The 27,341-nt window shown below is 41.5% G+C and overlaps 1 protein-coding gene across 1 annotated transcript in view; it reads left to right on the top strand.

Annotated features, from left to right (window-relative positions):
* Window positions 1-27,341, top strand: part of LOC124775231 (solute carrier family 46 member 3-like) — a 286,972-nt gene that overhangs the window by 229,067 nt on the left and 30,564 nt on the right. The window contains exons 7-8 of the mRNA XM_047250068.1: window positions 250-351; window positions 12,379-12,516. Of these exons, the coding sequence (XP_047106024.1) occupies window positions 250-351; window positions 12,379-12,516 (240 nt within the window). The remainder of the gene's footprint in view (window positions 1-249; window positions 352-12,378; window positions 12,517-27,341) is intronic.

Below are 27,341 nucleotides of genomic sequence, written 5' to 3'. Positions count from 1 at the left end.
GGACTTAGGAGAACATTTAAAAGAACGTGACTGAAATGTTAAATGAGTTGAAGCCTTTCAGCGCTTCTACCAAGATTGGGAACAACGACTCCGCCGGTGTATAGTTGCCAGAGAGCACTACTTTGAAGGGGACAATATTATTGTTCGAGAAAAAAAAAAACTTCGGTAGATAAAAAATCAGTCTCATTACTTTTCTCACACACCTCGTACGTTTCACATTCATCCACTTCTGATTTTATTATCTTTCAGGAGAGTACTCCGTGCTGTACCTGTTCGCAAGATACAAGTTTGGTTGGAGTGAAGTGGACTACAGCCTGTACGCCGCCTTCAAGATGATCCTTATCTGTGGAGGTAAGAGGAAGTCGTGGCTACAACTTGTTTCCGCTCACCTCTGACAGCTTTCTGAAAGTGGTTGTATGCACTCTCTGTCAAACACTGAAGTGTGAATTGCAGAGTAATCATGTAGCTGTAGATGTAGATTTATTGCGAGTCATTGTTACCAATCTGTAGTGCATCTGAAGATGAACTTCGTGTCTCAAGGGTGGAATAATGAAATGGCATTACAGGTGCGCAAGTGTTTTACTTCCGACGAGGTTTCTCAGGACATGGTGTAATCCTGGATTCACTACGTTGACTAAGGTAACTTGAGGAAATTAAACAGATATTTCATTTCTAGGGTTCCGTACATGAATCTGTAAAAACAAAGCCCTTATAGAATCACTTTGTTGTCCATCTGTTAAGACCTCTCTTTTTCAGGGACGGGTAGAAATGACAAGTTGAAATTCACCTCACACTAAGGCCTACAGTCTCTTGACGGTGTAAAATATTAAAGCAGCTAAGTCAATGCCGTCAAAAAACATGGGCATTTATGTCACATATCTTGAAACAAACTCACTCATCAAAACCTATACTATACTTTCCGTTGACCTATAATCACGAAATTTGGTAGGAAACGATGTTTCACATTAAAAGTAAGGGGAAAAATCCGAAAATTGTTTATTTGTAATTACACTACTGGCCATTAAAATTGCTACACCAAGAAGAAATACAAATGATAAACGGGTATTCATTGGACAAATATATTATACTAGCACTAACATGTGATTACATTTTCAGGCAATTTGGGTGCATAGATCCTGAGAAATAAGTACCCAGAACAACCACCTCTAGCCGTAATAACGGCCTTGATACGCCTGGGCATTGAGTCAAACAGAGCTTGGATGGCATGTACAGGTACAGCTGCCCATGCAACTTCAACACGATACCACAGTTCATCACAGTTCAGTTCATCACATCACAGTTCATCGCATCTTTGGTGCGACGTCATTAGCGAGTGACTGCGTGTGAGATCGCTCTCTAAGTTTTTATATATTTTTAGGTTTCAGGTACATATTTTAACGGTTTTTGTGATAATATTTACTATGTAAGTGACTTATTAGTGGTTTCTTCATTCACCTCTGCCTTTCTTGTGGTGTGACCTGATATTTGTGAGTGTTTAGTATCGGGCAACGTAACCTCTTACCTGTTTTTACATTCCGCGCTGCCAGTTGCAGCTGTATCGGCGCATCGAAAGCTAAGTAATAATTAATTGTTTGTGTATAGTGGTTTATTTAGGAACTTTAGTAGTCTTCAACCGGTGTTTTTTGTGTTTTCTGGTGAAATAATTTGAGAAGAGCCTTTTGGGAACTGTTTTCAGCTTCGTTACTGTGTCATTAGACGTTTGATTCTCTTTCTGTATTAGTCTTTTGTTATATTCACATTTGTTGTGTATTAATACTGTTAATAATAGTAGTTACTTCCCTTGTAGAGTAAGTTTGTGATTATTGTAGTCAGGTTTTTAACATCTTCTTATTGTAGTAGCGGAACTTAGAAAAAGTAAAATTTTACCATGAGTGAGAAGTGTGGGCTTTGCCGTAGGTTCGTGAGTAGTGGATTGCGGTGTGAGACTTGTTCGAAGTATTTTCACTGAGTGGAATGCAGTGGGGAAGCCAGTGGGCATTCTGGTGAGATCATCTCCTGGAACTGCAGGTTATGTAGCAAGAGTAAGTTGATAGAGGAGCAGGAGCGTAAGATCTGTGCCCTTCAGGTGCAGTTGAAAAACGCACAGGAGGAGCTAGATAGGATGAGGAGGGAGAAGGGGGTTGGGGAATGGGAGCTGGCTGTTGGCAAGAGATCTGCTAGGAGAAGTAGATTTTCAGATAGTTTTACTATTGGTGTTTACAATAGATATGACCAACTGTCAGAGTCTAGTGGAGAGGAATCTCTAGTAGCTGTAGATGTAGGAAGTATGCAGCAGACCTCAGTAGTTACGGTGGCTAGAACAGATGCAAAGTCGAAGAGGAAGAAGAAGGTTCTGTTGTTAGGTAGTTCTCATGGCAGAGGTCTAGGCCAGAAGTTGCAGGAAGTGCTGGGGAGTGAGTACCAGGTCACCAGCATTGTGAAGCCTAATGCAGGATTGGCTCAGGTGACTGTTAACATAGGGGGGGTTACGTAAGGATTTTACTAAAGAGGATCAGGTAGTGATTGTGGGTGGGGCTGGTAATAGTATTGATAGGGATGGGGAGTATGACATAGATGGTGACCTGGAAAAGATAGCCACTCAGACTGGCAACACGAATGTGCATTTCGTGGAACTGTTTCAGCATCACGATCGACCTCATCTTAATACAGCCGTCAGGCATAATAACATGAGACTTGGGGGTGCGCTGATGACAGAAAGCATGGGTCACATTTCAGTGGTGTCGGCGGAGTCTATCAGCAGGACGGGTTTCACTAGACATGGCCTGCACCTCAACAGGTATGGGAAGGGGAGGTTGGCAAAGCTTACAGGTGACAGCATAGGTGGAGTTGGTGGGATCACTCATGGGAAAATTCCTGCACTAGTGGGTGTTAGAGCTGCACCTTTTTTAGACTGAAGTCAGCTGTTAGGTATTCCTGCTTAAGGGAAGTCTCTCTAACAAAGGAACCACTTTTGACCAAGCTTAGGTATCCGAGTAATGAGGGAATTAGTATATTTCATCAAAATATACAAGGTATTAGAGATAAAGTTAGTGAACTGCTTATAGATCTTGACTCTGAAATTATTGGTATATCTGAACACTTCTTAAATAAGGAGATAATTCAGAGGCTTTCTTTACCAGGATACAGGTTGGCTGGCAGCTTTTCGAGGAGCTCTTTGCGGTGTGGGGGAGCAGCCATGTATGTGAAAAACGGCATCCCATTTGAATCAATTGATGTTTCAAAGTACTGCACTGAAAAGATGTTTGAATGTTGTGCAGGTGTGGTTAAATTTAATGGAGCTAAGCTTCTAACTGTCGTTATTTATAGATCCCCAGACTCCGATTTCACAACATTTTTGCGAAAGCTAGAGGAGGTTCTTGGTCTCTTTATAGAAAATACAAAAAGTTAGTTATATGTGGTGACTTCAATATTAATTGTATAAGTGACTGTGCAAGTAAGAGGATGCTGGTAGACCTCTTTAATTCATATAATCTTATGCAAACCGTATTCTTTCCAACGAGAGTGCAAGGGAACAATAGAACAACCATAGACAACATTTTTGTTCATTCCTTATTACTAGAAGGGCATTCTGTTAGCAAAAAGGTGAATGGCCTTTCAGATCATGATGCACAAATTTTAACTCTAAAAGATTTTTGTGCTGCAACACGTGTTAAATATAGTCATCAGCCGTTTAGGAAAGCTGATCCAGTTGCTGCAGAGACCTTTGTTAACATTATCAAGGAACAAGAGTGGCAAGATGTTTATAGCGCTGATACAGTAGACGATAAATATAATGCTTTTCTCAAGACTTTTCTCGTGCTCTTTGAAAGTTGCTTTCCGTTAGAACGTTCAAAACAGGGTACTGGCACAAATAGGCTGGATGGCTGACAAGAGGGATAAGAATATCTTGTAGAACAAAGTGGCAATTATATCAAAACGTTAGAAACAGTCAAAATCTAAATGCAGCAGCCCATTACAAAGAGTATTGTAAGGTGCTTAAAAATGTTATTAGGAAGGCAAAAAGTATGTGGTATGCAGACAGAATAGCTAAGTCTCAGGATAAAATTAAAACCATATGGTCAGTCGTAAAGGAAGTGGGTGGTCTGCAGAGACAGGTCGACTATATAGAATCAGTGCTTAGTGGGAATGTCCGTGTTACTGATAAGTCGCATATATGTACAGTATTTAATAATCACTTTCTGAATACAGCAGGTGAACTAAATAGAAACCTAGTCCCAACAGGGAATCATATAGCGCTCTTAGAAAAAAGTGTTCCGAGACTGTTATCTGAAATGCTCCTCCATGATACTGACAAGAGGGAGATTGAGTTAATAATTAAATCACTAAAGACTAAGAACTCTCATGCATATGACGGGGTATCTAACAGAATACTGAAGTATTGTTCTATGTATGTTAGCCCAGTACTTAGCCATATCTGTAAATTTTCCTTTAGGAGTGGTCGGTTTCCTGACCGATTAAAGTACTCGGTAGTGAAGCCATTTTAAAATAAGGGAGACATTGATAATGTTGACAATTTTAGACCTATTTCTATGCCATCGGTGTTTGCTAAAGTTATCGAGAAGGTTGTATATACAAGGTTACTGGAGCATTTAAATTCACATAATTTGCTGTCAAATGTTCAGTTTGGTTTTAGAAATGGTTTAACAACTGCAAATGCTATATTCTCTTTTATCTGTGAGGTTTTGAACGGATAAAAAAAAGGTTGCGAACGCTAGGTGTTTTCTTTGATTTAACGAAGGCTTTTGACTGTGTTGACCACAAAATACACTCCTGGAAATTGAAATAAGAACACCGTGAATTCATTGTCCCAGGAAGGGGAAACTTTATTGACACATTCCTGGGGTCAGATACATCACATGATCACACTGACAGAACCACAGGCACATAGACACAGGCAACAGAGCATGCACAATGTCGGCACTAGTACAGTGTATATCCACCTTTCGCAGCAATGCAGGCTGCTATTCTCCCATGGAGACGATCGTAGAGATGCTGGATGTGGTCCTGTGGAACGGCTTGCCATGCCATTTCCACCTGGCGCCTCAGTTGGACCAGCGTTCGTGCTGGACGTGCAGACCGCGTGAGACGACGCTTCATCCAGTCCCAAACATGCTCAATGGAGGACAGATCCGGAGATCTTGCTGGCCAGGGTAGTTGACTTACACCTTCTAGAGCACGTTGGGTGGCACGGGATACATGCGGACGTGCATTGTCCTGTTGTAACAGCAAGTTCCCTTGCCGGTCTAGGAATGGTAGAACGATGGGTTCGATGACGGTTTGGATGTACCGTGCACTATTCAGTGTCCCCTCGACGATCACCAGTGGTGAACGGCCAGTGTAGGAGATCGCTCCCCACACCATGATGCCGGGTGTTGGCCCTGTGTGCCTCGGTCGCATGCAGTCCTGATTGTGGCGCTCACCTGCACGGCGCCAAACACGCATACGACTATCATTGGCACCAAGGCAGAAGCGACTCTCATCGCTGAAGACGACACGTCTCCATTCGTCCCTCCATTCACGCCTGTCGCGACACCACTGGAGGCGGGCTGCACGATGTTGGGGCGTGAGCGGAAGACGGCCTAACGGTGTGCGAGACCGTAGCCCAGCTTCATGGAGACGGTTGCGAATGGTCCTCGCCGATACCCCAGGAGCAACAGTGTCCCTAATTTGCTGGGAAGTGGCGGTGCGTTCCCCTACGGCACTGCGTAGGATCCTACGGTCTTGGCGTGCATCCGTGCGTCGCTGCGGTCCGGTCCCAGGTCGACGGGCACGTGCACTTTCCGCCGACCACTGGCGACAACATCGATGTACTGTGGAGACCTCACGCCCCACGTGTTGAGCAATTCGGCGGTACGTCCACCCGGCCTCCCGCATGCCCACTATACGCCCTCGCTCAAAGTCCGTCAACTGCACATACGGTTCACGTCCACGCTGTCGCGGCATGCTACCAGTGTTAAAGACTGCGATGGAGCTCCGTATGCCACGGCAAACTGGCTGACACTGACGGCGGCGGTGCACAAATGCTGCGCAGCTAGCGCCATTCGACGGCCAACACCGCGGTTCCTGGTGTGTCCGCTGTGCCGTGCGTGTGATCATTGCTTGTACAGCCCTCTCGCAGTGTCCGGAGCAAGTATGGTGGGTCTGACACACCGGTGTCAATGTGTTCTTTTTTTCCATTTCCAGGAGTGTATTACTGCAGAAGTTGGACCATTATGGAGTAAGGGGTGTAGCTTACAATTGGTTCACTCTTACTTTAAGAACAGGAAGCAGAAGGTGATTCTCCGCAATATTGAGAGTGGTAGTGATGTTCAGTCCCAATGGGGCACTGTTAAGTGGGGCGTTCCCCAAGGGTCGGTGCTGGGACCACTGCTGTTTCTTATTTATATAAATGATATGCCTTCTAGTATTACAGGTGATTCAAAAATATTTCTGTTTGCTGATGACACCAGCTTGGTAGTGAAGGATCTTGTGTGTAATATTGAAACAGTATCAAATAATGTAGTTCATAAAATAAGTTCGTGGCTTGTGGAAAATAATTTGATGCTAAATCACAGTAAGACTCAGTTTTTATAGTTTCTAGCTCACAATTCAACAAGAACCGATAGTTTGATCAGACAGAATGGGCGTATTATAAGTGAGACGGAACAGTTCAAGTTCCTAGGCGTTCGGATAGATAGTAAGCTGTTGTGTAAAGCCCATGTCCAGGATCTTGTTCAGAAACTAAATGCTGCTTTATTTATCATTAGAACAGTATCTGAAATAAGTGACACTTCAACTCGAAAAGTAGTCTACTTCGCATATTTTCATACGCTTATGTCATATGGATTATTTTTTGGAGTAATTCTTCTGCTTCAAAAAGGGTATTTTTGGCTCAAAAACGGGCTGTTCGGGCTATATGGGGTGTTAAGTCCGAGAACCTCTTGTCGTCCCCTATTCAGTAGTCTGGGAATTCTGACATTGCCCTCACGGTATATATTTTCTTTAATGTCGTTTGTTGTTAACAATATTAGCCTATTCCCAAGAGTTAGCAGCTTTCACTCAGTTAATACTAGGCAGAAATCCAATCTGCATGTGGAATGCACTTCCTTGACTCTTGCGCAGAAAGGAGTGCAGTATTCTGCTGCATCCATTTTCAATAAGCTACCACAAGAACTCAAAAATCTTAGCAGTAGCCCAAACTCTTTTAAGTCTAAACTGAAGAGTTTTCTCTTGGCTCACTCCTTCTATTCTGTCGAGGAGCTCCTGGAAGAGCTAAAAAATTAAGCAAATTCCAGTGTTACATTGTTGATTTTCTTTATTTAAACTTACGACTTGTCACCTGAATATGTTTTTTGTATATTTCATTTTATCTGTTTCTAATATCGTGTTATAATTTCATGTATTGACTCGTTCCATGACCATGGAGATTACTCCTTAATTTGGTCCCACGGAACAATAAATACATAAATAAATAAATCAAGAGGAGTGACTGGCGTATTCTGATGAGCCAGTTGCTCGCCCACCATTGACCAGACGAGTTCAGTTGGTGAGAGATCTGGAGAATGTGCTCGCCAGGGCAACAGTCGAACATTTTCTGTATCCCGAAAGGCCCGTACAGGAACTGTAACACGCGGTCGTGCATTATCCTGTTGAAATGTAGGGTTTCGCAGGGATCGAATGAAGGGTAGAGCCACGGGTCGTAACACATCTGAAATGTAACGTCCACTGTTCAACGTGCCGTCAATGCGAACAAGAGGTGACCGAGACGTGTAAGCAATGGCACCCCATACCATCACGCTGGGTGATACGCCAGTATGGCGATGAGGAATACACGCTTCCAATGTGCGTTCACCGCGATGTCGCCAAACACGGATGTGACCATCATTATGCTGTAAACAGAACCTGGATTCATCCGAAAAGATGACTTTTTGCCATTCGTGCACCCAGGTTCGTCGTTGAGTACACCATCGCAGGCGCTCCTGTCTGTGATGCAGCGTCAAGAGTAACCGCAGCCATGGTCTTCGAGCTGATAGTCCATGCTGCTGCAAACGTCGTCTAACCGTTCGTGCAGATGGTTGTTGTCTTGCAAACGTCCCCATCTCTTGACTCAGGGATCGAGACGCGGCTGCACCATCCGTTACAGCCATGCGGATAAAATGCTGTCATCTCGACTGCTAGCGATACGAGGCCGTTGGGATCCAGCACGGCGTTCCGTATTACCCTCCTGAACCCACCGATTCCATATTCTGCTAACAGTCATTGGATCTCGACCAACGCGAGCATGTCTCGATACGCGATACGATAAACCGCAATCGCGACAGGCTACAATCCGACCTTTATCAAAGTCGGAAACGTGATGGTGCGCATTTCTCCTCCTTACACGAGGCACCACAACAACGTTTCGGCAGGCAACGTCGGTCAACTGCTGTTTGTGTATGAGAAATCGTTTGGAAACTTCCCTCATGTCAGCACGTTGTAGGTGTCGCCACCGGCGGCAACCTTGTGTGAATGCTCTGAAAAGCTAATCATTTGCATATCACAGCATCTTCTTCCTGTCGGTTAAATTTCGCGTCTGTAGCACGTCATCTTCGTGGTGTAGCAATTTTAATGGCCAGTAGTGTAAATCACACGAAAAAAAAAATACTTTTTGACATTTGTTATCTCACTGACCGTCTGTTATGACCCCTTCTCCTCAGGAACGGATTGACATATCAATTTACAATTTAGGGTCCGTGATACCTCGGCAATGTAAAAACAAACTTAAGCTTCTAAGTCAACGCAGTCTGAAGATACGGCCATTTATGTCGCATATTTTCATACTTACAAACTCTCTCATTAAAACCTGTAGGGTACTTCCCGTTGGTACAAAATCATGAAATTTGGAAGAAGCAAGGCTTCGCTGTAGAAGGAAAGGAAAAAATCAGAAAAAAATTTTAATTTGTAATTAGACACGAAATTTTTTTGTCATTCGTTATCCGACTTCAAACAGAAATTAAAGCATTCTAGAAGCCCTGGAATTCCCAATACCGATATCTTTCCGGTACGAATGTCAATAACAGACAAAAATAGTCAAGATCCTCGATTTGCGAGATGGATGAACTGTCTGTATATGTAATTACGTTTGTACAGAATCCTTAGAGCCGAGTCCTTCTTGAACATGGGCAATTATTATTTTTTTATTTGCTAGTCTTCTAACGCCTTTAGAGCGCTCGTGATCTTCGTCTGTGCGTCAGACGTCCCCTACTATCTGCCTCATGGAGTCTGATCATGATCAGATCAACAGTTTTCCTCATTAGTTCACTTGTCTGGTACCTATTCATTTCCAAATACTTGTTCCACTTCTTACTTTTTATTAAAAATGAAACTCCTCCAGCTGTACTTAAGATTTCATATTTATTTGGCTACTATTTTCGACGTTGCGTCAACGCCATCTTCAGACCCGTACACTTTGATGATATCAACTGTGTGTGGCTGAAAACTAGAAGTCCGCGGTGAGACCAGTACTCCACATGGATGGCGAGCAGTAACTACCACGTATTGGTCTCACCACGGACTTCTAGTACTCACAAGGGAACCTCCCCATCGCACCCCCCTCAGATTTAGTTATAAGTTGGCACAGTGGATAGGCCTTGAAAAACTGAACACAGATCAATTGAGAAAACAGGAAGAAGTTGTGTGGAACTGTGAAAAAATAAGCAAAATATACAAACTGAGTAGTTCATGGCGAGATAGGCAACATTAAGGACACTGGGACCGCAGCAGCGCCGTGGTCTCGTGGTAACGTGAGCAGCTGCGGAACGAAAGGTCCTTGGTTCAAATCTTCCATCGAGTGAAAACTCTCGTGGTAACGTGAGCAGCTGCAGAACGAAAGGTCCTTGGTTCAAATCTTCCATCGAGTGAAAACTTTAATTTTTTATTTTCAGTTTATGTGACAAACTCTTATGTTTACATCACTTTTTTGTGAGTGATTATCACATCCACAAGAAAACCTAAATCGGGCAAGGTAGAAGAATCTTTTTACCCATTCGCCAAGTGTACAAGTTAGGTGGGTCGACATCATATTCCTGTCATATGACGCACATGCCGTCACCAGTGTCGTATAGAATATATCAGATGTGTTTTCCTGTGGAGGAATCGGTTGACCTATGACCTTGCGATCAAATGTTTTCGGTTCCGAGTGGAGAGGCACGTCCTTTTGTCCACTAATCGCACGGTTTTGCGATGCGGTCGCAAAACACAGACACTAAACTTATTACAGTGAACAGAGACGTCAATGAACGAACGGACAGATAATAACTATGCAAAAATAAAGAAAGTAACATTTTCACTAGTGGGAAGACTTGCACCAAGGACCTCTCCTTCTTCAGCTGCTCACGTTACCACGGGATCACGGCGCTCCTAAGCTCACGTTCTCCTCTATGTTGCCTATGTGGCCAAGACTGATGACCAGTTTGTATATTTTGCTTATTTTTCACAGTTCCACACAACTTCTTCCTGTTTTCTCAATTGATCTGTGTTCAGTTTTTCAAGGCCTATCCACTGTGCCAAGTAATAACTAAATCCGAGGGGGGTGCGATGGGGAGGTTCCCTTGTCAGCCACACACAATTGATATCATCAAAGTGTACAGGCTAGATGGCGTTGACGCAACGTCGAAACTAGCAGCCAAATAAATATGAAATCTTAAGTACAGCTGGAGGAGTTCCATTTTTAATAAAAATTATACCTGATCTCTCACCATCATCCAATGTAAATATGGATGTACGCAGATGTTCCACTTCTGTCTCGCTTCTTCTAATAGGGTTTTCAACAAACTTTTGTGTTCACCAATTTGTCCTACTGTCTCTTCATATTCCACTTAATCTGTTCAATTACGCTAGCGATTGTAAAGATCGCACCGGCAAGAAGAACACAACTGACTGAAATTGACTTAATACTACATATTAGGTACATGAAATTATACGAATAATTATAATTATAAAAGGCTATATGAGCCCTGACTTCGAAAATTCAGTGTGGTTAGCAGTCTACAGTATGATGCAACCAGGACTTGGCCGTCCACAAGCTAGGCCACTAACTCACACCTCTGTGGTGGTGCACTGCACAGAGGTAAACACTTTAAATCCAGGTGATAGAAGAAATTTTTGCTACTAGTGTTTGGCCGGCGAGGGGAGGAGAGGTAGAAAATGCATTCGACATTCTTAGGTGCTGCAATATGTTCTAAATCCTCAGAAAAATACATGTAAGCTATAGGGAAAGACGGGCATTATACAATGAGCAACAACTTTTGCAATCAGAATAACTGCTAATTTTGAGGATGTAGAAATTAGCAAGCTAACATACTTTGCATACTTTCTCTCTCTGATGTCATACAGAATAATATTTTGGGGTAACTGAACACTTAGGCAAAAAGTATTCATTGCTCGAAAGCAAGTGGTTAGAATAATGTGTGGGGCTCACAGTCGTACATCTTGTAGGCATTTCTACAAAAGATTAGGAATTCGTACAACAGCCTCTCAGTACATTTACTCAGTAACAGAATTTGTTCTCAAGTACATGGACCAGATTAAAAACAACAGTGACATTCATGATTATAACACCAGAAGAAAGAAAGAGTTACACTGTTCTCTACTTAACCTATCTTTGGCACAGAAAGGGGTAAAATATGCTGCTGTAAAACTTCTCGATAAATTACCAGATGAAATAAAATGTCTGACAGCCATTAGTAACAGTTTTAAAAATAAATTGAAATCATGTCTCCTTGACAACTCCTTCTATACCATAGATGAATTCTTGAATGGGTATAAATAAATCTCTTTGTGTGATATATGCATTTTGTGCCATTTGAGAGAATGGGGTAGGTAATAAATATTTTAAGCCTTTAAAATAATTAAAAAACCTTGACTCAGGTTTGCATTTCTTATGCACTTGACACGTTCCACATCATAAAGGTTTCCATGAAATTGATCAATGGAATATGTAACTAACTAACTGACTTCCTTTCAGTGCTGTAATTTCATGGAGAAGTGATAGTTCCAGATGGTGCTGTTCTTGGATCAAATGTTCTGTTGACTGCGTATCTCACCATGATAATATGTCCAGAATTTATGTCGAATGTCTTTACAATAATCAAACGCTGTTTCGGTGTTCGTGATTCTGTTCAAACTAAGACATTGTTGAGTGACCTATAGTATTTTCAGAGCTACAATGCAGCAACATTACAAGGAGACTCATATATATCACATGATTAAACCACAGGAGACGAACTTTTTCTAACACGTATTGTGCGACACCTTGTACCTTTGTAATTGTTCTGTCCTTCGTTATTCTTTTCTGTGGATGAAGACATGTGATTGAGTTCCGAATGTTAATGTTGGCAGGCTCTGTTCTGACGGTACTGCTGCTGTGCCGGGTGCTGAAACTGGAGGACTCGCTGATCGGCCTCGTGTCCTGCCTCACACAGTTCGTCGCCAGCCTGCTCTACCTGGTGGTCAGCCGCAGCTGGGAGATGTACCTGGGTCAGTAGGCCTCTTACTCCACCTTGCGTGAGGGATGGACACACTGTATTAATAAACATTTCGAAAAAAAGTCAAGCTGCGACCATGAAACCTGGTGATGGTCAGTTCTCCTCTTCGTATTTCCCTTCAGTGCGAAACATTCTCCCTATGGCGGATGCCTTGACGGAAAGCTTGTAGAAACCTCGATTTTGGCTGTTTAGGTAATGCTCCACCCAGCAAATAACCTCGTCCTGGATTTGAAATTGTCTAGCACGTAATGTTTCCTTCATCCAAAGAAAGTGGAAGAAGTTACTGACTGCTATCTCAGGAGAATTCGATGGGCGAGACAAATTTTGGAAGCCAAAATAAGCTGCGTGCGCTTTAGGGAGCCTATATAATTAATTTTTCTCCTCTCTTATTATTACGTTTTATTGATTATACATTGACGGAAAAAAGTCACAATACCGCAAAATAATTAATTTACAGTATTGAAACTTCGGGAATACATTTATCTAGGTAACATGTTTAAGTGACTGACGTTGCAAGACCACAGGTTAACATATGAGTGAGATAAGGAATTTCAAATGTGAAATGCTTGTACATTAATGAAACCATGCAAAAGTCCATGCATTGTGTTGTACAGGTGCCGGATGACAGCTTGTGGGATGGTTCCATGCCTACTGCACTTGGTCGGTCAATACACGGACAGTTACACTACTGGCCATTAAAATTGCTACACCAAGAAGAAATTCAGATAATAAACGGATATTCATTGGACAAATATATTATACTAGAACTGACATGTGATTACATTTTCACGCAATTTGGGTGCATAGATCCTCAGAAATCAGCACCCAGAACAACCACCGCTGGCCATAATAACGGCCTTGATATGCCTGGCCATTGAGTCAAACAGACCTTGGATTGCGTATATAGGTACAGCTGCCCATGCAGCTTCAACACGATACCACAGTTCATCATGAGTAGTGACTGGCGTATTGTGACGAGCCAGTTGCTCGGCCACCATTGACCAGACGTCTTCAATTGGTGAGAGATCTGGAGAATGTGCTGGCCAGGGCAGCAGTCCAACATTTTCCGTATCCACAAACGCCCGTACAAGACCTGCAACATGCGGTCGTGCATTATCCTGCTGAAATGTAGCGTTTCGCAGGGATCAAATGAAGGGTAGAGCCACGGGTCGTAACACATCTGAAATGTAACGTCCACTGTTCAAAGTGCCGTCAATGCGAACAAGAGGTGACCGAGACGTGTAACCAATGGCACCCCATACCATCATGCCGGGTGATACGCCAGCATGGCGATGACGAATACACGCTTCCAATGTGCGCTCACCGCGATGTCGCCAAACACGGATGCGGCCATCATGATACTGTAAACACAACCTGGATTCATCCGAAAAAATGACTTTTTGCCATTCGTGCAGCCAGGTTCGTCGTTGAGTACACCTTCGCAGGCGTTCCTGTCTGTGATGCAGCGTCAAGGGTAACCGCAGCCTTGGTCTCCGAGCTAATAGTCCATGCTGCTGCAAACGTCATCGAACTGTTCGTGCAGATGGTTGTTGTCTTGCAAACGACCCCATTCTGTTGACTCAGGGATCGAGACGTGGCTGCACGATCCATTACAGCCGTGCAGATAAGATCCCTGTCATCTCGACTGCTAGTGATACGAGGCCGTTGGGATCTAGCACGGCATGCCGTATTATCCTCCTGAACCCACCGATTCCATATTCTGCTTACAGTCATTGGATCTCGACCAACGCGAGCAGAAATGTCGCGATACGATAAACCGCAATCGCGATAGGCTACAATCCGACCTTTATCAAAGTCGGAAACGTGATGGTACGCATTTCTCCTCCTTAGACGAGGCATCACAACGACGTTTCACCAGGCAACGCCGGTCAACTGCTGCTTCTGTATGAGAAATCGGTTTGAAACTTTCCTCATGTCAGCACTTTGTAGGTGTTGCCACCGGCGCCAACCTTGTGTGAATGCTCTCAAAAGCTAATCATTTGCATATCACAGCATCTTCTTCCTGTAGGTTAAATTTCGCGTGTGTAGCACGTCATCTTCGTGGTGTAGCAATTTTAATGGCCAGTAGTGTAATACTGCTTGTGGATGACGCTGGAGTTGTCCGATGATGTCACATATGTGCTCGATTAGAGACAGATCTGGAGATCGAGTAGGCCAAGGCAACATGTCGACTCTGTAGACCGTGTTGATTTGCAACAGCGGTATGTGGGTGATCGTTATCCTGTTGGAAAACACTCCCTGGAATGCCGTTCATGAATGGCAGCACAACAGGTCGAATCACCTGACTGAAATACAAATTCGCAGTCAGAGTGCGTGGGATAACCACCATAGTGCTCCTGTTATTATACGAAACTGCTCCTCAGACCACAACTCCAACTGCAGGTCCAGTGTGTCTAGCACGTAAACAGGTTGGTTGTAGGCCCTCAACTGGTCTAAACAACACACGACCATCACTGGCACCGATGCTGAATCAACTTTGATCAGAAATCACAACAGACCTCCACACCGCACTCCAATTAGCTCTCATTTGACATCACCAAAGTCGCAAATGGCGGTTGTTTGGGGTCGGTGGAATGCACGCTACACGGCGTCTGGCTCGCGTCTTTGAAGTAACCGATTTGTAACAGGTTGTTGTGTCCCTGTGGTGCCAACTGCTGCTCACATTGCTGCTGCAGTTGCAGTACGATACTCCAGTGTCATTCGCTGTACACGATGGTCTTCCCTCTCGATAGTGCCAAGTGGCTATCCTGAGCCCAGTCTTCTTGTGATTGAACATTTTCGTGACCACCGCTGCCAGCAATCGTGTACAGTGGCTACATTCCTACCAAGTCTTTCATCAGTAACGCAAAAGGAACAGGCAACTTCTCGTAACCTTATGATACAACCTCGTACAAATTCAGTGCGTTGATAATGGTGTCTTTGTCGCCTTAAAGGCTTGCTTGACTAATATCAACTCACGACGTCCAGTCTCAAAGGTAACTTACGTTCAGGACCATTACAGCGTATATTTAAAGTAAACCTGATTTGCATCCTCGTAGTGGCATTGCTAGTGCCACTCTTGAAATTTGAGTAGACACCATCTTTCAGATGTAGAAAAACGTCTACTAACTTTCGTTTATGTCGCACTACTCCTTCTTTGTGTTGTAATTTTTTTTGTCATTGTATTTAGTAGTAAATGTCAGTACATTTAAATAATACATTTGTGTGCACGTATGGTGTCGGCAGTTTTTACGGAAATGTTGATAGCGAATGAAAGTGTAAAACGAGCAGCAATCATAGGCCTATTTACAGTCTTGATTTCCGAAAATACTTTGCTTTGTTTATGACTGTCACGTTTTCCGAAGGTGTTGTTGCGCAGGAACATAAGAGCACCGCGTAAGTACCTGCGAGTGAAACGAGCAGCAATATTTTCCGAGATGTGAGTTGCGGTGTCAGAAATTATCATGCCACGAAAGAGGCACTCGCCGAGCAACAGCTGTAGTTTCACGATTGTCGTCAAATGAATCATGTTTCCTCATATTTAAGATGTTGGCTCTCAGATATATTTTGCTATTACTTCCAAGTATGTCACCATTTTTTAGGTTTTCCTTACGAAGTATACTACTAATATCAGAACTTAAAATTTAAATTCCTGTGATTTGAGCTAAATATCAGCTAACTGCATTTGCGAAACGAAACAAAAGAAGGACATTCTCATTGGCTGTCTACACCTGACTCATGAATCGTGATTGGTCGTCTTCAATTCCCATGATTCATCGCGCCGTTACAAACTGTTGGCTATCCCGGTAAAGTTTCTTACACAGTGACTGTACTTTTGCAAGCGTTTCGCTGTATATGTATATAGCCTTACTGTAATAGAGCCTGTTTCCAACTGTCTAAACTGAAAAATTGAGTGGCAGGGCGGTAATGAATAGAAGAAAGGCTGATTGTTGTCGTGACGACACGGCTGGTTTATTGGCATATCGTGTGTGAGGTCACGGCTAAACTATTTACATAATAATATCCATCATATCGATGTGAAATGGAGGACAATGATTTATTTTCTGTGAACTGGGCGCTTTCTTTTGAGCGTGGATGAAATAAGACAATTTTCGCATCTGGAAAGGGTGCAAATCGGTGGATGAATGGTAGAATAACGCTTGTGCACAATATTGGGTTTCTAACATTTCAACGGTTGTGCCTTGCTGTAAATAAATCTTGAACTGTGTCATATCAGTCTTTCAACTAAAAGTGTCCCGCAGGTGCCATGGAGTAGGGCATTGCAAAACTATGCCACACGGCGCTGAAACGTTGCCTTGAACATCCATATATCTATTTTCAACTGTTAAACTTTAAAACGCTGGATATTTTCACCTAAAAGAATGCATATTCATAGATGATGAAAAGCGTTGTCATGAATTCCAAAGCAGTGACAAACAAACTAAGTGAACAAAAAAGATTCAAAAGTCAAAGGCTGAGCAAATTAATTTTTAATTTGAGAAAATTAAATGCAACTTATAACAGCATTAACAGAGTTTATACCATTTTCAAATGTTAAATTCAGAATTTCAACACATTCTTTGAATGTAATAGAAGTCAAAGCAGCCACACATACATGCGTGGCGGAGGGTACCCTGTACCACTACCACTCATTTCCTTTCTTGTTCCACTCGCAAATATAACGAGGGAGGAACGACAGTCAATATGCCTCTATATTAACCCCAATTTCTTTTATTTTATATTCGTTGCCCTTACCCGTGTTGTACGTTAGTGGTAGTAGAATTGTTCTGCAAACAGTTTCAAATGCTGGTTCTCTAAATTTGCTCAATATTGTTCCTCGGAAAGAACGTCGCCTTCCTTGTAGGGAATCCCATTTGAGTTCGGAAGCAGTTCTGTAGTGCTTGTATATTGTTCAGACCTACCGGTAGTTCGTCTCTGAATAGTTCCGATGTCGTCCTTTAATCGGACGTGATACGGATCCCAAACACATGAGTAGTACTGAAGAATAAATCACACTAGTGTCCTACATGCAGTCTCATTTACAGGTGAACCACACTTTCCTAAAATTCTCCCAATAAACCGAAGTCGACCATCCGCCGTCCATACTACAATCCTTACATGCTGTATTCATTTCATATCCCTTTGCAATGCTACGTCCAAATATTTAAATGACAACTGTTTTGATTCATGGACAGAAGCTTTTCTGTCTCCAGGAATTAATTAAGGCATTCAATAAGTAATGCAAATATTTTTTCTGAAAGCAGGATGATATTAATCAGTATACCAATAGACCATATTATTCCTCACTCTTTTGTCTACAAAATCCTATTTGGGTCATTCCATGCCAAGTGGTCTAAACCTTCCCACCATCATGTCTCCAATTTTCTTCAAATTTTATCTGTAGCACTAGTCAAGTGCTAAATTAAGTTTCTCAAGATTTCAAGCCTCTAGCTGCAATACTTGCTGATCTACACCCCCTTGTCTGAAGGGTAGTAAGTTCGCATGCGCGCGACATCAGACAAAATGCCATTTTTGGGGTCTCATAAAATTGAAACCAATTCATAAGAATGGTTAGTAAGATGAGACCCTGTACAGTTTTTTGTGCTGATTCAAACGAAATTAATTATAAGATTACTGATGCAAAATCCGGTCAAACAAGTCGACTCAAAGTGTACCCCTAATTCTGTCGTGACTTAATGCGACAAATTTTGACCAATATTCAGACTGCAATAATTTCCTTGCAGATAAAGATATGGACTTGAACTTTTTACCAAGTCTTATCTTTGTGCTGGACATAATACAGCTGGATTTCCAACTACCCAGGCTTTATAGTCGCCTTGCAAAATCTCTTCAAATTTGGCAGTGTCAGCGCAAATGGCTTTATTTACCAAAGTTCAAAGCCCATTACTACAAAATAGTCAGCCTGGATTTAATTGTGAATAGTATCATCTGAAAGAGAAACTCTTGCTCTACAAGATGGATATATTTTTCTTTTGCAACGCTTCCATTAAGTGCTTATTTACTCAGGTCAAAGTATCTTATATTTTGTGTGCGCAGTGCCCTGCGTTGGTCCATGATGGCTGAGCCATTACTGGTTATCACAATAAAACCAGCATCCCCATCGCCATAGGGGCCACGCCCGATAGCCATGCAGTAACAGCCACGGGTGGGTATCTTTACTGCAGGTTCCCAAGCCTGATTACAGGGTGTCTTTACCACAGGATCCCAAGCCTGATTGTGGGTTTCTTTATGCAGGTTCCCAAGCCTGTCTTCCTCAGTTACTTCATCATTCTGGAAGCATCGTTGATTTGCAAGAGAATGCTTTCAGGAAAACTGTATTGCCGACCAGATGATGTCACTGATGGAGCTGGAATAACACCAATGATAAGTTGTTCTGGAATCCAGCAAGTATCACGTCTTAAGGGCCAATAAAATGAACTTGCAGGACCATGAGGATGCATAAAGCTTATGAAAGCATCTTTCTGTTCGACTGAGATTTCAACGATGTTTCCAATCCACCATTTCTTTTCATAAATGCAAGCAACATACTGCCCAGGCTGAAGATCCATGACTTGAACTACTACTTCAGCAGCACTAATTTTGGCCAAAAAAGATGTCGCATCATTAGAAACTCTACTGACCTTAATTGTCGTCATATCAATGGGCAAAAAATGGTGGTTTTCTCTTGTGCCAGCTAGAGTGTGCCCTTGCAGGAATCTTTCTTCTTGAGAAGCTTTTTCTTCTTCAACTTCCTCTTTGCTGATGAAAAAGAATTTGATTCCATTGATATTATCATTGCAGAAGTTGAAAAGATCTTTGGGTGTTAGAATCTGGTTTTCATATGGACGTTGCAAACTTGCTCTTGCTGCCAACCGTTTTGTTGTGCCTCCAATGCCATCACAAGGCGACTTTCCATGGCTTGTTCCAAAGAAATTCCATTCTGCTGTTATTTCAAAATCTTCTTTGTGATAGCATAAGTTGAGAAAATTCTTGAAATTCTTATATTGTGCAGCTGAACCATCACTGAAGTAGTGGATGTGGCTTATTTTGGAAAATTGCATCTTCAGGTAATTGATTACTTTTCCAATGTAAACATGGACAGTAATCGTATCGTGTCGAAGGCAGTCACTAATAACACAAAGATTCACACATTGCACCTCTTCGTTTTCACAGTAGTAGACTACAAATGGATGAACTGTTGCTTGACTGTTTTCCCAGTGAAAGCCTTGCACTGCATCTTGAACAATAAATGAATAGTTTTCAGCAAAATCCATTAGTATTATGAATTCGCCTTCTTTCAAATCAGTTTTGAGAGCTTTCAGGTGCTGGCTTTGATGCTTGGCAATGTAGTGATGACAAGACAGGTTCCAAATTTTTGCTGCAATATCTTCAACATACTCTTCTGTTGAAAGCTGCTTTGTTTCTAAAGTATCCCTGTCGGTATGAATCCATTGTTTGTACTCAATCAGTTCTTCAGGGTCATTATCTTCAAAATATGTTGCAATAACTGCTTCTACACCTTCTGGACCAGGGCAGTTTTCACAACGATGAAGCATACAATCCTTGTTTTCCAAGCTGCAAACAGCTTTGCTAAGAATTTCCTTGTAGTCTTCATTGATTGATGCACCAGTGAGCATAAGCTTGACATTTTGGTGTATTGTACAGACACAAACTGAGTGCATTCCAGCAGAGCCAACTGTAACACACCATTTTGGTCTAAGCTCGCAAAACTTTGAGAAGCCAATTTCTGGTCCATTTTGCTTCTGATAAGACACGTACATTTCCTTCAAATTGCAAAGCAACAACCGCTTTTGCTTGTACACCTTTGTTCCTGAAATTCTCACAGGCACACAGTCTTTCTTCCCTGGACAAAGTCTGCTGAATTCGTCATCTTGAAAAAAGTCATGTACTTTCTGGACAACTTCATCTGAAAGCTTCCTTCCTTGCCGATTTGCTGGAAAAGCTAGAACACCTTGCTCATTCTTCAGTTTTCTCGCTTGCTTTACCATTCTTTCTGATACATTAAATGCTGTTGTCGTATCTTTAATTGTCCAGCTTCTTGGAACCAAGGTCAATATTTGAACTTTTGTCCTACGATTTGACACTTTACATTTTTCTTTCAACTCTTCTATAAGATTATCAAGATCTGCACAATTATTGCATGGGCGACTTTTACTTGAACTTGGCTGTTCATCGTAATTGATTCCTACAGCAGCAGCAATTTGATTCCCAATTAAACTTTGTGCATCCAAGATCTTTCTTTTTGCATAGCTTTGCTTATCTCTTTTACTTAGTTGTCTTCTTTTCAATGGTGAAGCACCAATAAATGATAAACTTTTGTTGATGGCTGGTTCAGTTTCATCCGTTGTGAAATCTTGTTCAGATTGGGTTGATAGTGATGATGAATCTTCTAGCTTTTGGTTCAGTGCCGACATGCAGCGAGGGCAAAGCTTCTGACCAGGTTTTATATCAGTCACTTCTTTTTTCTTTAACAGGCAAAGTTTGGCAGCTGTTTCATTATCAAGCAGTCTAAGTCCAGCTTTTACATTGTGATTCCTCTTCTTGAATGGATTGCAACATTTCTTTTGCATCGCTTGATATTCATGTAGGAAGAGGGCTTCATGGTGGAAGCAAATGATGGAATTTTCGTCAAGTTTGGCTTCTGAACGCGAAACAAGCAATTTCTGGTCACATTCTGTGAAATCACTAAACGCTTTGAATCCAGTCTTCTTAGCATAGAAGATAACATGGCACTTCGATGCAGCAGCATCTTTTCCAATTGAACAGGGGGCCAACGATTCTTCTTCTTCATTAACTTCTGACATCTCTCACTGGCCAATCACTGAATAAAACACGAATGAAATATCCAATTATATCAGTAATTCTAAGCGACTATTAAGATTCAAATTCCTAGAAATGAAGAAAAATTAGTGCATCGCGCATACAAAATATAACAACTTTGATGTGAGTTAATGAGTACTTAATGGTCGCGTTGCAAAAAAAACAAATGTCAGTCTTGTAGAGCAAGAGTTTCTCTTTTAGGTGATACTATTCACAAGCAGATTCAGGCCAACTATTTTTTAGTAATTGGCTTGAAACTTTGGTAAATTTTACCGTTTGTGCTGACACTGCCTAATTTGAAGAGATACTGCAGGGCGACCATATGGCCTGGATCATTGCAAATCCGGCTGCATTATGTCTAGCACAAGCATGAAGCTTGGCCAAAAGTTCAAGTCCATATCTTCAACTGCAAGGAAATCATTGCAGTCTTAATATTGGTCAAAATTTGTCGCGTTGTGTCACGACAAATTTTGAAGTATACTTTGAGTCGAGTTATTTGACCGGGGTTTGCATGAGTAATGTTATACATAATTTCGTTGGAATCAGCAAAAAAAACTGTACAGGGTCGCATCTTACTAACCATTCTTATGAATTAGTTTCGATTTTATTAGACTCCAAATATGACATTTTTTTTATGTTGCATGCACACGGAATAAGTACACTTCAGACAAGGGGGTCTAGATCAGCAGCTATTGCAGCTAGAGGCCTGAAATCTTGGGAAACTTACTTCAACACTTGACTAAAGCTACAGTTAAAATTTGACGAAAATTGGAGACCATGATGGTGGGAACTTTTTTCAGTTTTAGACCACTTGGTGTGGAATGACCCATTTTTCAACATAATCTCCATTCAGTGTGATGGCGTTATGCCAACTTCCTGGGAGGGCCTGTATGCTCATATGGTACAACTCTAATGGTCGACGTCAGTGCCAACATCTTTCTGCATCAATAACCTCCCTTCTTCTTCCCATGAATACGACTTCCATTGGTCCAAACAGATTAAACTCAGAAGGTGCGAGATCCAGGCTACAGGGTGGATGAAAAAGAACAGTCCAATGAAGTTTTGTGTGCTCCTCTCGGGTGCGCAGACTTATGTAAGGCCTTGTGTTGTCATTGCATTTTTGTGGTGACGAACATGCTGAAGTTATTTCTTCAATTTCCTGAGGGTAACACAGTATACTTCAGAGTTGATGATTGCACCATTAGAAGGACATCAAACGGAGTAATCTCTTCAGGGTCATGGAACACTACCTTTCACAATGCCCTACTGACACCAAACCCACCACCTATTTCCTAATCCTCCTAGATAACCATACTGTGACCCACAATAAGTTATTTCACTTCAGACTGGCAAATCTATGAACAAATCCATGGTATTGCCATGGGTACTCACATGGCACCATCCTATGCCAACTTATATATGGGCCATCTGGAGAAATCCTGCTTATCCAGTCAACACCTAAAACCTCTTGCCTGGTTCAGATTCATTGATGACATTTTCATGATCCGGATTCATGGCAGTAACGACATTTGCTCTTTCCTCCATAATCACAACACTTATTCCCAAATCCACTTCACCTGGACCTTCTCAACTCATCAAGCCATCTCCCTAGATGCCAATCTCTACCTCTCAGGTGGCTCCATAAATATGTTGTCCATATTAAGTGCACCAGCCACCAAGAGTACGTCCACTCTGAAAGCTGTTACCCAGTCCACAGTTCATTACAACTTTTGCATCCATGGATGTCAGTGAAAAATAGGAGTTGTTGACATATGCCGATAACCTCACTAGAGCCTTTGCTGACTGACAATATTCTATCCAGCTCATCCACCAAAAAATCTCCACTGTCATCTACTCCTCTGGTCAGTAAATCTATTAACCAGCCACCAACCAGTACTCCTCTAATCACTCATATCACTCTGGCCTTAAAAACTCAACCACAACCTTCATCAGGGCTTTGACTACCTCACGTGAGGCCCTCAGATGTGAGATATTCTACCCAAAATCCTACTCACATCTCACAAAGTAGAGTTCCACTGCCCACCCACCCTAGATAGAATATTATTGTCCATCTGTATTCGAATCCTACTCCCAATCCTGCACCCCATGGGCCATTCTCTTATGGTCAGCTCAGGCGCAAGACCTGTCCCATTCATCCACCCACCACCTCCTACTGCAGTCCAGCAACAGGCTTTTCCTAACCAGCAGAAGTAGGGTCATGTGTGAAAGTAGCCCTTTATATATCAGCTGTGCTGCAATTACTGTACAGCATTCTATGTGGGCATGACAAGTAACCAGCCGTCAACTTGCATAAATATACCACTAAACTGTGGCAAAACTGCAAATTGGATCATACAGTTGTCAAATATACTGAACACAATAATGTAAATGACTTCAATAGCTACTTCACTATTACATGGGGCATTTGGATACTCCCTCCAGCAAAGGTTTATCTGAATTATACAAATAGGAATTGTCTCTCTAACACATCCTGTGCTCTTGCATTTTGCCTGGCCTAAAACTCCACTAACCTATTACCATTGCCTCACCTTGCCTTCTCTATTCTGTCCATACCACACCTTCTCAATGCAGATCATGCACTGCCTTCCCACCAGCCTTCTTCTACATCCACATCTACATCAATACTCCACAATCCACAATATGGCATGTGGAGGACAGTGCTCTGTACTACTGCTAGTAATTTCCTTTCCTGTTACACTCGCAAATAGAATGAGGGAAAGATGACTGTCCATATGCCTCTGCACGTGTCCTAATTTCTCATGTCTTATCTTTATGGTCCTTACACACACTGTATGTTGGCAGCCATAGAATCATTCAGCATCAAATGCAGGTTCTCTAAATTTTCTCAGCAGAGTTCCTCAAAAAGAATGTTGCCTTCTCTCCAGGGATTCCCATTTGAGATCTCAAAGCAACTCCATAACACTTACGTCTTGTTCAAGCCTAACAGTAACAAATCTGGCAGCCTGCCTCGGAATACTTCATTGTCTTCCTTTAATCCTACCTGGTACAGATCCCAAATACTTGAGCAGTACTTAACAATACAACCATTCCCCTTTCCTATCCCAATCCTCACATGCTTGTTCCATTTCATAAGCTTTGTGATGTTATGCCCAAATATTTAAATGAGATAACTGTGTCAAGCAGGAGGCTACTAATGCTGTATCCAAACATTTTGGGTTTGTTTTTGCTATTCATCTGCATTAACTTACTTTTTCTACATTTCGAGCTACCTGCCAAGTAGAAATTTTATCTAAGTCAACTTATATCCTCCTACAGCCACTCAACTTCAATGCCATACCGTAAGCCACAGATCATCAGCAAACAACTGCAGATTGCTGCCCGCCCTGCGTGCCAAATCATTTGGCATGCCTGATGATACCATAATCTCTGATGAACATTTGCCATCAAACACAACATGCTGGGTTCTATAACTTAAGAAATCTTTGAGCCACTCACATATCTGTGAACCTATTCCATCTGCCCATATCTCCTTTAACAGCCTGGAGTGGGGCACTATGCCAAATGTTTACCAGAAATCTAGAAATATGGAATCTGCCTGTTGCCCTTCATCCATAGTTGACAGTATATCATGTGAGAAGCAGACAAGCTAAGTTTTGCACAAGTGATGCTTTCTAAAACCATGCTGATTCATGGATATAAGACTCTTGATCTGACAAAAATTTATTATATTCAAACTGAGAATATGTCAAAGTTTGCTGCAGCAAACCGATGCAGGTATTCTCTGTCCCTTCCTCCTTCACTCGCCCCCCCCCCCCCCCCTTTTTCTTTCTGATCCCTCATCCTCATCTCGGCCCCCTTTTCAACTTGTCTCCCTTCTCTCTCCTCTCCCTTTCTCCCTCTTCATCTTTCACTTCTTTTCTGTCTCCCTTTTTTCCTCCTCAGTTCCCCAACTTTCTGTCCTTTTCCCTCCTCCCCTTTTTTCCCCCTTCTACATCTTCCTTCATCCCTTCTTGTACTCTCTGTGCTTTTTTCATGTTGTTGTGCTGCCATGAAGTTATCTGTCCATAGATCTGCATCTTTCCTGATACCACTCCTTACATCCTTTCCTACCCCTTTCCATCTCCATCAGCTAAGGCAACTGCTTCAATAATTGAGTATCAATAATTAGTCTTGCCTTGCTGAAGGGAGCGTGCTTTTGGGTGTCTGTATCATGCATGAATGTGTATATTATTGTTGGATAAAGAGCTAGTGCTTGGAAGCTAGTGTGAATGTTGTTTTCTGTGATGTGTTACTGTGCTCCATGCATTAATCTGCTATAGGTGAGTGGTTGCGTTTCCTTTATTTTATCTATTACACCATCCAAGGAATTTCCATTATTGTTATAAATTATTATTAAGCCTATTATTATTAGTATTATTATTATTATTATTATTCACATATGGGCATAATAGAATCCATCAATGTCAGTTCTGATGGTTGGCCTTCCTTTGTGTCCAAATTTGTTTCATCCTTTCAGAATGAAGTCTCTTTCTTTCATCATACCACAGTGTTCCAGTCCGTTTTGTAATTTCCCTCTGACCAACTTTCCAAGCAAATATCTTTTGCCTGAATGTCTTTCTATCTGTAGTTAAACAGCTACTTTAAGATGTTTCTTAATCACAGCAATTCTTGTAATTGGCTCAGTTTTGGCCTTACTTCTGTTTTCGTAGAATTCTACTATTTGTTTTGTCAACATAGTGGGTGCCAGTCTTTTAATGTGCCCATAAAATGTAAGTCTTGGTTTTCTCATGTCACCATGTATGTTTTTGTGTACTTTTCTATTTCCTTATTGCTTTTAAGTCTATAAGTTTCTCCATCAGTCAGTTTGGGGCCTGATATTTTCCTAATAATCATTCTTTCCTTCTTTTGAATTTCTCCAGTATCCCTCTTTATATTTAAAATTAAACTTTCTGATCCATAAAGACATTCAGGTTTGATTACAGTGCTGTAATGCCTAAGTTTACTTAATTTAGAAAGTGATTTTTATTATAAATATTTTGTGTTTATCTGAACACAGTTGCCTTTTTCCAGACTGTTTTCTTGTATGATTTCTCCCAAGTATTTAAACTGAAAAGCCATTTTATTTTTCCATATTTTGTGTTCAAAAACTTTGGTGCTTGTTTGTTGCATGTCATATATTCGAATGATTTGATTTTTTTGGAATGATATTTGTGGTGTTACTTTTTCTGCAACTTCTTTAAGAATTTCAATTTGTTTTTGAGCTGTGAGTAATATCCCTAGTTAAAATTGCCAGATCATCTGAAAAGGCAAGGCAATCTGCCTAACCTGATTGATTGATCTATATTTTGAATCGACTTTTGCTCTCAGTATTCAGTAATCACCTTTTCCAAATCACTGTTAAACAGTACTGGTGAGAGTCCATCTCCTTGTCTAACACCAGTCTTTATATCAAATGATTCAGAAATTTCTCCCACAAATTTAACTTTAGAGTTAGTGTCAGTTAACATTTCGTTAATCAGTGTTAGAGTTCTTACCTAGCCCTTGCTCCTTTAAAATTTGGAACAGAGATTCACAATCAACTGAGTTGTAGGCCTTTTAAAATCCACAAATGTACAATCAGTATTGTTATTTGAAATCCTTTGGTGCCTAAGGATTAGTTTTAAATTAAGAGTTTGTTCCAGACAGGATCTGTTTGGTTTAAAGCCTGCTTGGTATTCACCAACTGTTTTCTTATATTTTTTCTCTTTACCTAATTGAGTACCGTATTAAAATCAGCCATTAAATATTTAACATGGTTTGAGAGAATTTTTGAGACGATGCTTTCTAACATTTCCCAAGCTTTATTAACTTCTACAGGTTTTTTACAATTATCCTCATTGACTGGTGTAAGGGCATTAATTAAAGAGTACACCTTATTTGTACATTTAAGAGAAATTGTCATTAGTCTATTATTAATGGGTTTTACCTCTGTTATTGAAGCAACTCTCAGATGTG

The sequence above is a fragment of the Schistocerca piceifrons genome, chromosome 2 (assembly GCF_021461385.2).
Source record: "Schistocerca piceifrons isolate TAMUIC-IGC-003096 chromosome 2, iqSchPice1.1, whole genome shotgun sequence".
Taxonomy (NCBI): domain Eukaryota; kingdom Metazoa; phylum Arthropoda; class Insecta; order Orthoptera; family Acrididae; genus Schistocerca; species Schistocerca piceifrons.
The sequence above is the reverse complement of the archived record's forward strand: the minus strand, read 5'-3'. Positions and strand labels throughout refer to the sequence as shown.